General features: G+C 45.4%; 1 protein-coding gene and 1 long non-coding RNA gene across 2 annotated transcripts; one reads left to right on the top strand and one right to left on the bottom strand.

Annotated features, from left to right (window-relative positions):
* On the bottom strand, window positions 7,870-8,652 carry LOC110431799. The gene has a single exon (XM_021451403.1). The coding sequence runs from the start codon at window positions 8,650-8,652 to the stop codon at window positions 7,870-7,872; it is 783 nt and encodes a 260-aa protein (XP_021307078.1).
* LOC110435893 lies at window positions 14,035-14,494 on the top strand. Its single transcript, XR_002453706.1, has 3 exons — window positions 14,035-14,085; window positions 14,213-14,245; window positions 14,367-14,494. It is a non-coding gene; the product is annotated as an uncharacterized LOC110435893 (long non-coding RNA).

Here is a 17,198-nt window from a genome sequence, read left to right as displayed (position 1 = left end):
CCCGTTTCATACACTATTTCCAAACAATCTGCTGACAAAACATCAATGAAACGAACAATGAAACAACCTCGCATGAGTTTCATCTTGACGTTTCCTAGACTGGACAAAACATTTAATTCCTGCAAAATGATTGGATCACATGGAAAATGGTGAAACGATTTAGTTCTCAGTGGGGATTTCATCCCGTTTCACCGCGTGGAAAACAACGCCCGTGGAGTTTCACCATGGTGAAACTACTTCCTTCTCTCTCCTCTTCGTTCATGCAAAAAGTATAATTTTACTAACATGACGCTCTAATAAATATGCATAACATCCTGGTGAAACCCTAACCTTATACTCGTTTCAATCGTTGCGCGCGACTCCGTTGCCCAGTATACAGCCACTGTCCCAATCCCGCACGCTAAAGTAGAAAGACGAAGAGTCCGATCAACTTGCTATGCATGCTGACATCAGTGTGGCGTAAAATAAAAAAGCAAAATATTTTCTTTTAATTGCTATAACTTTTGAACCGTTTTCAATTCCATCTGTGCTGGTATAGTCTACGGGACGAGGCGAGTAAAACTAGACCCCACATACATATATTTTGATGAATTTTATTTTAATAATAATGTATGTATATAAGTTACTACCATGTAATACTAAAGTTGCTACTCTAAAAATATATTAAAGTTATTACATAGTATGTCCATCGATTATTACACGTGAAGATAATAGAATTGTTATACAATATTTACATAAAGGTACTAGCCCTATATTATATTATTTTAAGAACAAATTACATTGATCGAGTTGCTAGTGACACTTTGTTGTAACTAAGTTGCTACACGCTTAATACATAAGTTGCTAAATGTTTGCAAGTACATATCACTTGTTGGAAGGTTACATTGATTGAGTTGCTAGTGACCTTTATTACAACTAAGTTGCTACATGCTAAATATATATGTTGCTACATGTTTGCAAGTATATATAACTTGTTGGAAGACTAATATATAAGTTGCTACACATTTAAACATAAGTTGCTACACGCTTAATACATAAGTTGCTATGCGCTTAATACATAAATAGCTATTCATATATAACAAAAGTTGTCAGTGCATCTATAAACTTTATTTTAAGAATTAGAATCAATATGTTTACATAAATAGAACAGTGGGTAAGAATATAAAATTTTAATAAAATAACAAGAAACTAAAGTGAGCAGTGAAATAAATAAAACGAAAATAAAAACCCTAAAATCGACTGTTTCTACCTAGGTTTGCGTCCTACAGTCAGCCTTGCTTTGATACCAATTTGTCACATCCAAATTTAAGGATAAATTTGAGTACAATAATCTCATGTGCGCCCCAGGAATAGTCGCGCACACAAGTCGACAAATTACAAATGTATCATCACAAGTGTCTTACATAACGATATTACAACACAAATATATCAAAGTATGCGACAAACGGAAAATTATAACTCATAATTAGCTATGATATGATAGCTCCAACACAGGGATGACCAACTGGGGGATTGCCAACCTAGAAGTCCTCAGGGAATTATTCATAGTAGCTGTCATGTGTTACCCATCTGGGATTTTTGTCCAAAAGAAATAAAAAGACAAGCGTGAGTACATCTCATACTCAGCAAGCATAACATAGGATTTTATGTGGCTCAAAAGGTCAGACACTGGCTACTGCAGTTAGCATTTTAATTGGTCAATGTTTTAATCCTATTTAATCATCAATTATGCTCAAGCTCCAAATTAGCCCAAATGATAATAACACCGTTAACCTTCACGGCTAACACCATCACCATCACGGTTAAACCACATTAATCATCACGATCAATGCGTCAGATTTTCATAAGTTATTTCCAATAACCATCCACACCCAACTATTCCGTAAGGGTCCAAGGCCGCTCATGTCCGAGAGCACGGCTAGTATACCAGTTTGATCAAACTCTGCGCAGAAGTGTGCACTTTTCCCGTAAGTCGTGTTACCCATATGCCCGGGGTTTGCAAGACCCACTAACACTGCCAAGGTGAGCGGGCAGGGAACACTATGAAGCCTTCCATAGGCCACGTCTAACCAGTTAGGGCCGCGAGGTTTCCTCGGCAGGTAGATATAGAGAACCCCTTTTCTATGGCACATTTCCATCACGGCTATACACATAGGAACAGAAGCAGTTCTATACCCAAAGTGGCAAGCCCCTCTTGCGCCCTTTCGGGTAACCTCTAACCAGCTAGATGAGATCCTATTACTGAGCTAAAGTTAGAGCCATATAACCATCACGGTTGCACTATAAGTCCCGGATTGTCGCTTACAGAGAAGTCCTTACGGAGGGTCTAGGTCAACCCGACCGAAGTCAATTGCACCATAGCCCTTTTTCCCAACATTTATCATCATATTCATTAAAGTCAGAGTGATAATAAAGTCTCAATTACTTAAAGCACTAGCAAAGCTACCCACATGCATTGTACCCATAGGTGTCATAAATATATAGTCAGGTAGCTAGGATGTCCTTAGGGTTATCAAAATTAGACACATGCGGATGCGTAATTAATTAAGTGAATAGGTGTACAAGGGAAACCCATGTTATACTTGCCTTCAGTGAAGGGGAACTGCTGATGGTCCTGCTGCTCCTCGAAGAAAGATGGGTCACCCACGGACACGTCACCGTCTGCGCTCGATCGGTACCACACAACAACACGCATCCAGGTTCATGCATACAAGCAAACAATCATTTAATTAGAACAGTACACCAACAGATCAAAAATGAAATAAAATACTTAAAAACAGAACCTACGATTCGCTACGATCACATCGATACGAAGATCACGAAAATCGGAGCTAAAACGACCAAGTTACGACTTTCCGGCGATTTCCTATAGGCAATTAATTAATTAAACCTAACCCTGAAAATAAAAAGTTGCAAACTACAGAAACAGTAGTACTATCATGTAGAGAATTTAATTACGAACCTAACGCAATTTGAACGGGTCAAATCGGAGCTATAACGAATATTTTATGGCCAAAACACTGCAATGGCAAATCTGTAAATAAAGCATATTTAAACGAATTTAAATAAATAAAGAAATTCTGGAATTTCTCTGGCCGAGGACTGCGGGGCAAAACATAGTTTTAGGGGGGCTCTTTAGCTATTCCCCCCCCCCCGAAGGGGTATTGGGCGTCTCTGGCCGTCCGATTTGAAATGGACGGCCACGATTCGATCCTGGGGGGAGAAAGGGGAGAGGAGGGGGCCGGCCGCCGGAGGGGGAGGGGACGGCGGCGGCGCTCCATGGCCGCGGCAAGCAAGGTCGCCGGCGCACTTCAAGGGGGGGCTACGGTGCGCGGTTTTCCAATTCGAAACCACCGGGAGAGAGAGAATGCGAAAGCGAACTCACCCCGGGCTAAAATGCGGCCGGGGAGGGCCGAGCGGCTCACTCCATGGCCGGCGGCCATGGAGTTCTCCGGCGAGCGCGGTTGGGCACTTAAAGAACCTCGTTTCGCACGGCAAATGGATGGGGAGGGAGCGGGGAAGAGTGGGAAGCTCACCAACGCGACGAGAATCGACGAAAATGGCGCGGGACGGCGGCTTCGCGCGGCCAACGAACAACTCCGGCGACGGTTTCTCGCAGCGCGCTCGCGGAAGGGAGCAGAGGCGAGGGGAATGCGAAGTGGGCGAGGAGAATGGCTCGAGCGCGCGGGGTTTTCTCCAACTTAAAGCCGAGGCGCGGGGAGGGAACGTGGGGAGCGGGGGCGCGGCTTGGCGGTTTTTCCAACCGAGAGAGAGAGAGTCGGGGGCGGCAGTTGGGGAAGAAGATGGTCCTGACGGGTGGGCCCCACCCGTCAGCCACCAGCAAGAGAGGGGGAAGGGAGGGGGAGGCAGCTGGGCCGCGGCCCAGGAAGGAGAGGGCGCGCGCGGGGGTTGCTGGGCCTCCAGGCCGAAAAGAGGAAGGGGAAGAGAAATTCCTTTTTTTTAAACAAATTTTCAATGCATTTTCCAAATGGATTTTTAATCAATTTGACATTTGTTTTCAAAACACTCATCACATAAAAGAATACTCCAGCATGAATGCAACATAAAGTTTTCTCTAAGCTTATATTAAGTTTTAATTTCTCCAAATTTATTTATTTTCCTATATTGAAAATGCTCACAAAATAAATTCATTTAAATTCATTTCATCTATTTAAAAGAAACAAAATTTTTGGGTGTTACAATTCTACCCCCCTAAAAATAATCTCGTCCTCGAGATTGAGACGGTGCTTACTCAAAGAGATATGGATAAGACTGTCTCAGCTCATCTTCTCTTTCCCAAGTGGCTTCTTCTTCTTTATATCGGTGCCACTGCACTTTGCACATCTTTATAACCCGACTCCAGGTGACTCTTTCTGCTGTTTCTAAGATCTTGATTGGATATTCCTCATAAGTTAGATCTCCTTCAACTGTGAGTTCCTCCAATGGAATTTGTTCCTCAGGCACTCGCAAACATTTCTTCAGTTGTGACACATGGAACACATCGTGAATACCCGACATACTCGCAGGCAACTCTAACTGATAGGCCACTTCTCCACGTCTCCTAAGAATTCTGAACAGTCCAACGTACCTTGGTGCCAATTTTCCCTTCATATTAAATCTCCTGACACTTCTCATAGGTGACACCTTCAAGTACACATAGTCGCCTATCTCGAATGCCAAATCTCTTCTTCTAGTATCAGCATAACTCTTTTGCCGAGACTGGGCTACTCTCAAGTTGTCCCATATTTTCCGCACTTTTTCCTCTGCATCTCTAAGAACATCGAGTCCAAATACTTGACTCTCACCAGTTTGATTCCAAAACAAAGGTGTTCTACATTTCCGCCCATACAATGCTTCAAACGGTGCCATATCAAGACTTTTCTGGTAACTATTATTATATGAGAATTCAGCATATGGTAAACTAGTGTCCCAACTGGTACCATACTGTAACGCACACGCTCTCAACATGTCTTCTAGAATCTGATTTACTCTTTCAGTTTGCCCATCAGTTTGGGGATGATACGCGGAACTAAAGTTCCACTTTGTTCCCAATGATTCATGTACTTTATGCCAAAACTGAGATGTGAACTGTGTACCCCGATCAGACACGATCTTCTTCGGAACTCCGTGCAGACTCACGATTCTATCCATATATAACTTTGCCAACTTTGCACCATCATAGTTGGTCTTAACGGGCAAAAAGTGAGCAACTTTAGTGAGTCGATCCACTATTACCCAAATTGAATCATACCCACGCTGAGTGCGGGGCAATCCAGTGATGAAATCCATTCCTACTTCTTCCCATTTCCATTCAGGCACTTGCATTGGTTGCAACAACCCTACAGGTCTTTGGTGCTCGGCTTTCACCCTCTGACAAGTATCACATAACGCTACATACTCTGCCACATCTCTCTTTAACCCATACCACCAGTATTTTTCTTTTAGACCTAGATACATCTTGGTGCTTCCGGGGTGAATTGAATATGCAGAGTCATGTGCTTCACGCAGGATTGCATCTCGGATGGATTTCACTTCGGGCACACATATTCTCTTCCCAAACCATAGTGTACCATTTTCATCTAACTTGAAACCCGGTGCTTTTCCAAGCACTACATTCTCTGAAATTTCTTTTAATTTCTCATCTTCCAACTGACCTTTGCGGATTTCTTGCTCTAAGGTGGGCTCCAACTCTAATTCAATAGTGTTGTTCACTAAACCCAAATTGAGATGCTCTATTTCAGCTAGCAACTCTGTGGGAATGAAGGTCAATTGCAGCCCATTGGCATAGCTCTTTCGGCTAAGTGCATCGACAACAACGTTTGCCTTCCCGGAATGGTAATGCACTTCCAGGTCATAATCCTTTATTAATTCTAGCCAGCGGCGTTACCTTAGGTTCAGGTCTAACTGTGTGAAAATATACTTCAAACTTTTGTGATCCGTATAAATATCACACTTGTGTCCAATTAGATAATGCCTCCAAATCTTTAGAGCATGAACCACGGCAGCTAGCTCCAAATCATGAGTAGGATAGTTCAGCTCATGTTTTCTCAACTGCCTGGATGCATAGGCCACTACTCTTCCTTCTTGCATAAGCACACAACCAAGGCCTAGGCGAGATGCATCGCAATAAATAGAGAAGGTTTTGCTCAGATCTGGTAAGGTCAACACTGGGGCTGTGGTCAACCTTTTCTTTAGCTCCTCAAAATTTTCTTGGCACTTATCCGACCAAATAAATTTGGCACTCTTCTCTAGTAGGGCTGTCATAGGCTTTGCTAACTTGGAGAATCCTTCAATAAATCTCCTATAATAACCAGCTAGTCCCAAAAAGCTACGGATCTCACTAGCATTGGTTGGAGGCTTCCAATTTAGCACATCCCGCACTTTGCTGGGGTCTACGGCTATTCCACCGTTGGAGACCACATGTCCCAAAAATGAGACCTCATCCAACCAAAACTCACACTTGCTTTTCTTGGCATACAATTTATTCTCTCTAAGCTTTTGCAAGACCAGCCTCAAGTGTTCAGCATGTTCTTCTTTGGTTTTGGAGAAGATTAATATATCATCATCAATGAATACTACCACGAACTTATCCAAATACTCCATGAACACCTTGTTCATCATATACATGAAGTATGCAGGTGCATTGGTCAACCCAAATGACATGACTGTATACTTATACAAGCCATACCTTGTGGTAAAAGTTGTCTTAGGTATGTCAGTTGCACGGATTTTCAACTGGTGATAGCCAGATCGGAGGTCAATTTTGGAGAACACGCATGCTCCTTTCAGTTGGTCAAATAAGTCATCTATTCTAGGCAGTGGGTACTTGTTTTTAATAGTGACTTCATTTAATGACCAATAATCCACACACATCCTCCTAGTGCCATCTTTCTTATCAACAAAGATTACTGGTGCACCCCATGGTGAAGAACTAGGACGAATAAACCCTTTTTCTTGCAATTCCTTAAGCTGTTTCTTAAGTTCCTCTAATTCATTTACCCCCATTCTATATGGTCTTTTTGCTATGGGTGCAGTTCCAGGTAAAAGCTCAATAAGAAATTCAATGTCTCGGTCTGGTGGCATACCTGGCAACTCATCCGGGAACACATCGGGGAACTCGTCCACCACCTGGTCTTCTTGATTACCACCACTCAACTGATTCACTGTAGCAGTCGGCTGAGGCTGCACTGCCACATCCACACTTATTCTATCCCCACCTGGTGATGTCACCACCACAGCCCTCTCATGACACTGTATTACTGCCCCATGCTGCTTCATCCAATCCATACCAAGTATGAGGTCAATTCCCATGGTTCTTAGCACAATAGGTTTCACCTTGAAATCTACCCCCCTTAGAGATATACTAGTGGAGGGGCTCCAGTAATTAGCTGGCATGGTGCCTCCCGGTGAATTTACTAGCATGGAATTTTTCAGTGCACAAAGTGGGATGCTATGCACTCTAACAAAAGCTTGGGAGATAAATGAATGCGAAGCACCAGAATCAAACAGTACTGTAGCGGGGATGGAGTTGATGTTGAACGTACCCATCATAACCTCAGGTGCTTCCTGCGCTGTGTCAGTGGACACATGGTTCACTTTCCCAGAGAACGGAGGTCGAGCAGGCCTCTGATTAATGTTCTGGTTTTGCTGAGCTGGTGGATTCTGCTTCTTGGGGCACTGGTATGCATAGTGTCCGACCTCTCCACAGCGGTAGCAGGCATTGGGATTTCCGCTGGGTGCTGCACTCTTGCCAGGAGCATTGTTGGGCACTCCTTGGCGTGGTGCCTGGTTGCTGACCTGTTGCTAGGGGCGCTGCTGACTCTGATTGCCATACTGCTGTTGAGGGTGTTGTTGGTTCTGGTGGCTGTACTACTGGTGGTACTGAGGACGTTGTGGAAACTGACCTCGGTTCCACTGATTCGGCGGTCCTTGACTGCGCTGAGGGAATCCCTGCTGAGGGTACGCACATGGGCGAGTGTTGCTGCCCGACGGTTGCCACTGGAGCTTTCTCTTCTTTGCATCCATCTCTTTGCGCTTGTTGTCGATGACAATAGCGCGGTTCACCAATTCTTGGAAACAAGGGTAGGTGTTGCTCATCAGCTGCAGCTGCAGTCCATCATACAAACCCTTTAGGAAGAGACGCTGCTTGTCAGAGTCCCTGGCCACCTCATATGGAGCATATCGTGACAGTTGAGCAAACTTGTCACGATATTCACTGACTGACATTGATCCCTGCTTGAGAGATCTGAACTCTTCCACTTTCAGTTCTATCAGGCCCTCCGGAATATGATGGGACCTGAACCCTTCCGTAAACTCCTTCCAGGTGACTGGTGGAGCATTGTTCGGGCGTCCATATTGATAGGACTCCCACCACTCCTGTGCAGGTCCTTGCAGCTGGCCTGATGCGTACAACACTTTCTCTAGGTCGCTGCATTGGGCAATGTTCAGCTGCTTCTCGACTGCTTTTAACCAGTCGTCTGCCTCCAGTGGATCAGAGGCATGGGTGAACACCGGGGGACGTCCTTTCAAGAACTCCCCACGCTTGTCCCGGACTTGAACCAGCGGTGGTGCTGCTACTGGTTCATTGTTCATACGGTTCATCATGGCTTGCATCAGATTAGCTTGCATACCCATGAGCTGCTCAATAGTCATCGGCGGCGGTGGTGGTGGCGGATTCTCAGGTACACCACGTCCACGGCCACGACCACGGCCACGGCCACGGCCACGTCCACGACCAGCGGCTGCTCCTTCGGCGTCCATCTGCTTCCAACAAAGATTCACGGCTTTTAGTGATCTTCCAAAAATAATTATTCATCGCTTATAATGAATAATAACAAGTCTAGCAGTTTTCTGGACAAGTTTCAAACTCAGCAGGTCAGTAATCCGTGCTTATCTCAGAATCTATAGATCCAAAAGGAACATGGTATACATCGTTGGAAAGGTTAAGAAATTCTCTACAAACATTATTCAGACCACATTTTCTGATTCCAACAGTAACATAATCCAAATTGTGGTTTATCAGGTTCTGCTCTGGTTCTCAGTCTGCGCAGGTACAGCAGATTAAAACGGACATATCTCACAGATCCGAACAGATAATGAGGTGATTCCAGTTGGAGATGAAAGATATACCAGTCTAGTTTTCTTCATAAAAATTTCGTAATTTTTGACTGAACCGATAATGAGATACTGAATAAACATCACAGACTGCTCCAGAAACAGCATAACTGAGACAAGATAAGGTAACCCAACCTCGAATTTAAACAACATTTACTTCTAGGATTAAGGTTTAGAAACATGCGGACAGGCCCACATGTTTCCACAATCAAACAAAACTCCAAATCATAATTGTTCATCAACACAAACAGCAACTCACTAAAGTTCACATGCCACTCATTACTGAAATACTCGTGCTAGCGTCAATCTAGATAGGACTGGGAAATCTAAGGAGCGATATCCTGGAGAACGAACTTGCGGGGCTTCTTCTTGTAGATGGGTGGCTGTCCAAGCTGACCACACAGCTCATCCACCTGACGCTGGAGGCGCTTCCCCGCCTGCTGCGCAACACGCAGCTCCTGCCTCAGTGCCACATTCATCTCCTGAATGGCACTGACGTGTCTCACAGTCGTATCCAGGGTAGGGTCACCGGCAGGAGGTGCCAGGACATGCCATGTCCTGCCATCTGGGTCGTTGAGGGGAAGGAACCGGTAGCTATCCTCCTGCATGGCCTCAAAACGGCGGCCATGGTAGTGAAAGTACGCGGCCTGAGCTGCATCCTCCATGCTCTCGTTGGCGGAAGCACGTCTAACCCTGCTCTCGTGGATAGACTCCACCTCATCCGAGTTGTCGACGTTGTTCCGAGCAGTGATGATCACCTCGGCCTTCCAGTAGGTGTTCTCCAACGGGTGCTTGTGCTCCGAGAAAAGGTAGCGGACGGTGGCAGCAAACTCCGGGTAGTAGCTCGCCAACATACCCGTGAGCAGAGTATGGTCGTGAGCGTCCTCGTCCGCCTCCATGAACTTGTTCCTGTAGGTCCATCCCATCTCCGGAACAACCTGTGGGTACTGAGTCGTCGGTGCTGAACCCGTCGACGCGTGGGGTGCAGGCGCAGGTGGTGCAGGCGCAGGTGGAACTGGAGCGGCAGCCTGCGGGATTGGTACCGCCACTGGTGTAGGAGCTGAAGGTGTAGGCGTAGGGGACCCCGTGTCCATAGGCTCCTCCTCCTCGCCGCCACCAGAGGCGACGACCTCGGGCTCAGGTTCGCGTACTGGTAATGGGGCTGGTGCTGGTGCAACTGGCGGAGCACGGGCGGCGATGAAGAGAGCACGGCACGCGGCTGCGCTGCGACGAGGCATCTATAAATTTTATTTTAAGAATTAGAATCAATATGTTTACATAAATAGAACAGTGGGTAAGAATATAAAATTTTAATAAAATAACAAGAAAGTAAAGTGAGCAGTGAAATAAATAAAGCGAAAATAAAAACCCTAAAATCGACTGTTTCTATCTAGGTTTGCGTCCTACAGTCAGCCTTGCTTTGATACCAATTTGTCACACCCAAATTTAAGGATAAATTTGAGTACAATAATCTCATGTGCGCCCCAGAAATAGTCGCGCACACAAGTCGACAAATTACAAATGTATCATCACAAGTGTCTTACATAACGATATTACAACACAAATATATCAAAGTCTGTGACAAACGGAAAATTATAACTCATAACTAGCTATGATATGATAGCTCCAACACAGGGACGACCGACTAGGGAATTGCCAACCTAGAAGTCCTCAGGGAATTCCTCATAGTAGCTGTCATCTGTTACCCATCCAGAATTTTTGTCCAAAAGAAATAAAAAGACAAGCGTGAGTACATCTCGTACTCCGCAAGCATAACATAGGATTTTATGTGGCTCAAAAGGTCAGACACTGGCTACTGCAGTTAGCATTTTAATTGGTCAATGTTTTAATCCTATTTAATCATCAATTATGCTCAAGCTCCCAATTAGCCCAAATGAGTACATGATAATAACACCGTTGACCTTCACGGCTAACACCATCACCATCACGGTTAAACCACATTAATCATCACGATCAATGCGTCAGATTTTCATAAGTTATTTCCCATAACCATCCACACCCAACTATTCCGTAAGGGTCCAAGGCCGCTCATGTCCGAGAGCACGGCTAGTATACCAGTTTGATCAAACTCTGCGCAGAGGTGTGCACTTTTCCCGTAAGTCGTGTTACCCATATGCCCGGGGTTTGCAAGACCCACTAACACTGCCAAGGTGAGTGGGCAGGGAACACTATGAAGCCTTCCATAGGCCACGTCTAACCAGTTAGGGCCGCGAGGTTTCCTCGGCAGGTAGATATAGAGAACCCCCCTTTCCTATGGCACATTTCCATCACGGCTATACACATAGGAACAGAAGCAGTTCTATACCCAAAGTGGCAAGCCCCTCTTGCGCCCTTTCGGGTAACCTCTAACCAGCTAGATGAGATCCTATTACTGAGCTAAAGTTAGAGCCATATAACCATCACGGTTGCACTATAAGTCCCGGATTGTCGCTTATAGAGAAGTCCTTACGGAGGGTCTAGGTCAACCCGACCGAAGTCAATTGCACCATAGCCCTTTTTCCCAACATTTATCATCATATTCATTAAAGTCAGAGTGATAATAAAGTCTCAATTACTTAAAGCACTAGCAAAGCTACCCACATGCATTGTACCCATAGGTGTCATAAATATATAGTCAGGTAGCTAGGATGTCCTTAGGGTTATCAAAATTAGACACATGCGGATGCGTAATTAATTAAGTGAATAGGTGTACAAGGGAAACCCATGCTATACTTGCCTTCAGTGAAGGGGAACTGCTGCTGGTCCTGCTGCTCCTCGAAGAAAGATGGGTCACCCACGGACACGTCACCGTCTGCGCTCGATCGGTACCACACAACAACACGCATCCAGGTTCATGCATACAAGCAAACAATCATTTAATTAGAACAGTACACCAACAGATCAAAAATGAAATAAAATACTTAAAAACAGAACCTACGATTCGCTACGATCACATCAATACGAAGATCACGAAAATCGAAGCTAAAACGACCAAGTTACGACTTTCCGGCGATTTCCTATAGGCAATTAATTAATTAAACCTAACCCTGAAAATAAAAAGTTGCAAACTACAGAAACAGTAGTACTATCATGTAGAGAATTTAATTACGAACCTAATGCAATTTGAACGGGTCAAATCGGAGCTATAACGAATATTTTATGGCCAAAACACTGCAGTGGCAAATCTGTAAATAAAGCATATTTAAACGAATTTAAATAAATAAAGAAATTCTGGAATTTCTCTGGCCGAGGACTGCGGGGCAAAACATAGTTATATGACGGGCTCTTTAGCTATTTTCCCCCCGAAGGGGTATTGGGCGTCTCTGGCCGTCCGATTTGAAATGGACGGCCAGGATTAGATCCTAGGGGGAGAAAGGGGAGAGGAGGGGGCCGGCCGCCGGAGGAGGAGGGGACGGCGGCGGCGCTCCATGGCCGCGGCGAGCAAGGTCGCCGGTGCACTTCAAGGGGGGGCTACGGCGCGCGGTTTTCCAATTCGAAACCACCGGGAGAGAGAGAATGCGAAAGCGAACTCACCCCGGGCTAAAATGCGGCCGGGGGAGGGCCGAGCGGCTCACTCCATGGCCGGCGGCCATGGAGATCTCCGGCGAGCGCGGTTGGGCACTTAAAGAACCTCGTATCGCACGGCAAATGGACGGGGAGGGAGCGGGGAAGAGTGGGAAGCTCACCAACGCGACGAGAATCGACGAAAACGGCTCGGGACGGCGGCTTCGCGCGGCCAACGAACAACTCCGGCGACGGTTTCTCGCAGCGCGCTCGTGGAAGGGAGCAGAGGCGAGGGGAATGCGAAGTGGGCGAGGAGAATGGCTCGGGCGCGCGGGGTTTTCTCCAACTTAAAGCCGAGGCGCGGGGAGGGAACGTGGGGAGCGGGGGCGCGGCTTGGCGGTTTTTTCCAACCGAGAGAGAGAGAGTCGGGGGCGGCAGTTGGGGAAGAAGATGGTCCTGATGGGTGGGCCCCACCCGTCAGCCACCAGCAAGAGAGGGGGAAGGGAGGGGGAGGCAGCTGGGCCGCGGCCCAGGAAGGAGAGGGCGCGCGCGGGGGTTGCTGGGCCCCAGGCCGAAAAGAGGAAGGGGAAGAGAAATTCCTTTTTTTTAAACAAATTTTCAATGCATTTTCCAAATGGATTTTTAATCAATTTAACATTTGTTTTCAAAACACTCATCACATAAAAGAATACTCCAGCATGAATGCAACATAAAGTTTTCTCTAAGCTTATATTAAGTTTTAATTTCTCCAAATTTATTTATTTTCCTATATTGAAAATGCTCACAAAATAAATTCATTTAAATTCATTTCATCTATTTAAAAGAAACAAAATTTTTGGGTGTTACATGGGTCTACTTTTGTAGATGTTATCCTAAGAAACGCAATGGTGCAAAAGAAATTAAAAATGAATATTTAGGAAAAAAATTATCATATTTTAAATAATTGATGGCTTAGTTCAAAACTCTAGTTAGCTTCTTACGTCAGCATGTACGGAATGCCTCGTATTGTTGGGCCAACAGCCTAGATCGGATATCGTGCTCTTATCTAGCATGACAGGCTTTTATGGGCTCAGTCTTGCCCAATTTTTTAAAATTTGCCTTTTTTTTAAGAAATGGAAAACTTAAACTCGGTTTTGAACCCAGAGGGTCGACGCCATGCTTCATGGCGTCGAGGTTACACGCCTCGACGCCATGGATCACGGCGTCGAGCTCCCTGGCCGAGCCCAGCGTGGCGTCCCACGTGGTAGAGAGCTCGACGCCGTAGATCATGGCGTCGAGCTCGACGCCATAGATCACGGCGTCGAGCCTTCAACTACAAACCAGCAGACGCCCTTCGTTAACTGTGGACGCATTTCATATTTTCTTCTCCCCTCTCGGCTCTTCCTCTCAAAAAACCGAGCACGAACTTTGGATTCAATATTTCGACCATCAAAAGTTTGATTTGATCCATAGATCTTGAAGAGCCAGGTATACTCTTTCACCTCTTAGTTTTTGACATATTGATTTGACCTATATTACACGTATTTTGTAGACTTAGATAAACCATTACTAGGTTTTTTAATGGATGATTAATACTTATATTATCCAATCGTAGAATGCCACGTCGTGGAAAAAGTAGCAAACCAAGGTAACCTTTCCACATGTTTCGATAATTTTCATTCATTATTGTTTATCATTTAGTAAATTGTAGTTTTAGGTTAAATCATTAATTGCTTTGATTTATTAGAATTGAAATGTTTGAACTGTAGCTATGGCCGGACGACCGGGAGTCCGTACATCCACAAGCCGCTTCCTAGCGGTGTTCCAGTACCTATGTGCTTTTGTGGTGATCCTTGCAAGGTAGACATTTCAGAAGACGAGGAAACCTATCGGCAGAGGTATTGGATGTGTTCCAATTTTACCTGGGAGCCTACGCTAAAACAACGCCGGAGTAACTTTATTGTAAGTTAATTTTTCTATTTTGCACTTAGTATTTTGTGTCCTATGAAGCATGATTTAATTTTTTTAACAAATATATTTGTTGCAGACCCCTCCACCATTGTGTGATTTTGAGCAGTGGATCGACACTGAGATTAAGGAGTCCGACAAGCGGCTTCTACAAGGCCTAAAAGAGTGGGATGCAGAGCGTGCAGAGATATTAGAGAAGAGACGCAGAGAGGATGCTCAAAAGAGGGAGCACAAGGAAGAGGAGGAAAGAAGACGTGTTGCTGCGGCTCGGGAGGAGAGGGAAAAGAAGCTTGAGCGTGTGCGCCGAGCGAAGGCAGCGATGGATGAGAATCCAGATGCCCAGAGGAAGGGAAAGTGGACTCGTTGCACTCAGTAGTTACATTACCTTCTTGTTCTATGTTTGGTTCATGAACAATATTGTTTACTGTTGGACTTTTCAATTTTTTGTCATGTAATGCACTTTAGCGATTTTAATTTGGTTTCATTATTAGTAGTCAATATTTTTATTTGAGTATTGCATAGCCAATGAAATGAGGTTAATTAGTTGAAATGGAAGTTAAGAACTAGTATATTGCATAACTAATAGCACACATCACATTTAATGGCATGTCAAAACATGCACCAAACAAGGGTGTAGAGGTCCGAGACTAAACCTAACATGCCTTAGGTAATTCAAGCAATTAACAAGCACATGAAATGGCATGTGAGAACATATACCACACAAAGGTACATAGTTCTTTCGACTAACCCTAACATGCCTTAGGTGATTAAACCAAACAACAAACATATGGATGTGGCCTGTGAATTAGTTCAGTTCGACCTAGTAGTGTGGCTAGATAGCAAACTGTGTTGCCCCTTCTCCACAGTATCCTCCCGTTGTTGGTGGTGCTGGTGGGGGTGGTGGTGAAGGAGGGCCCTTGTTCTTGTGATTAGGGCAGGTGCAGTATGGATCATTGCATATTGTGTTTTGTGAGCCAGTAGCATTGCTGTTGTCGTCCTCTTCATCGTCCTTGTAACCACTGCTAACTTCCGTTTCTAAATCAAAGATATGATCCTGTAGGTAGTAGATGTACTCTACATGGGGATGAATAGGTCTAGGATCGACCCATCTGGTGAAGCCACAGTTCTCTTTTGACAAGGATGACTGCAATAAGTATGTAGCTTTAGCACAAGAGAGTGAAAGGATCAAGATGCCCAAGAGGGGGGTGAATTGGGCTTTTCTAAAAACTTAAGCAACCTATAAGCTCCAATTCCACCTCTTGTGCCTAGAGTGACCTAGAGAGCTACTGGATAAAAAGTTTTGCAACCTAGTTCCAATCCTATTCTAGCATGGCAATTCTAAGAATGTAAAAACACAAAGTAAATGCTAGAATGTAAAGGAGTAGTGGAAGAAAGTGCTCGACGATGTTTTGCCGAGGTATCGGAGAGTCGCCACTCTCCACTAGTCCTCGTTGGAGCACCCGCGCAAGGGTCTTGCTCCCCCTTGGTCCGTGCAAGGACCAAGTGCTCTCTACGGGCTGATTCTTCGACACTCCGTCGCGGTGAATCGCCCAAAACCGCTCACAAGCTTGACACGAGCCACCCACAAGAACTCTAGGCGGTCTTCGTGCCTCCAATCACCACCGAACCGTCTAGGTGATGGTGATCACCAAGAGTAACAAGCAAAGAACTCTCACTTGACCCAAACAAGGCTCTAGAGAGTAGTGGATGCACACTTGACTCTTGAAACTCACTAGAGAGGGATTCACTTAAGAAATCACTCAAATCTCAATCCTCTCTAGGCTCTTGCTACTCTCTTGCTCCACAACAAGTTTCTCTGATGTTCAAATGGGCAAGAGACCTCTCATGGATGAGGTGGAGGAGTATAAATACTATCCACAAAGTCCAAAGGTCAGCCAACTGTTTTCCACTGAAAACGGGGTCACCGGACGCACATTATGTTGCACTGGACGCACTGCACCGAGCGTCCGGTGCTCCATAATGGCTAACTGTACTTGCTCTGACAGTTCACCGGACGCTAACTTCCAGCGTCCGGTGCACCGTCTGGTGCTCTGGGAAAACTTACATGCTCCCTGCGCATGGGACCGGACGCTACCCGGTGCGTCCGGTGCTCAGGGCAGGTTTGCAACCTCCCTGGGTATGGGACCGAACGCTGCCCGGTGAGTCCGGTGCCAGCGTCCGGTGCCTAACCCTAAGCACGGCACTGTTCCAACGGCTAAGGACCTCACCGGACGCACTCACAGAGCGTCCGGTGCAGCATCCGGTGCCCTCTTGGGCACCCTAACTTCGTCGAAACGCGATCGCTCCAAAACGAAGTTGGTTCCTCTCGATCTAAGGACTATCTCTGAGCTGCCTAGAGCTAGGTTTACCAAGTGTGCACCACACCTAAACCTAAAGCCTTGCCTAAGTCAAGCTACTAGATCAAAGCCCCTCTTAATAGTACGGTCAATGGAAAACAAAGACCTAAACTACTCTAAGTGCCCTTCTTCACCATATGGCACTTAGACCTAGTCTAGTGTTGACGATGTCCATCCATCCTTTGAAAACCAAAACGATTTCCACTATTAAGTAGGCATGTACGTCCCTGTCCATCGAGTACCTATTATCATGACCTTACCTATGACTTTGCCTCT

Source organism: Sorghum bicolor, chromosome 1 (genome assembly GCF_000003195.3).
Source record: "Sorghum bicolor cultivar BTx623 chromosome 1, Sorghum_bicolor_NCBIv3, whole genome shotgun sequence".
Taxonomy (NCBI): Eukaryota; Viridiplantae; Streptophyta; class Magnoliopsida; order Poales; family Poaceae; genus Sorghum; species Sorghum bicolor.
The sequence above is the reverse complement of the archived record's forward strand: the minus strand, read 5'-3'. Positions and strand labels throughout refer to the sequence as shown.

Bases quoted from the DNA above. Each gene is read 5' to 3' on its own strand.
- LOC110431799 (XM_021451403.1), bottom strand. From the start codon at position 8,652: ATGACTATTGAGCAGCTCATGGGTATGCAAGCTAATCTGATGCAAGCC.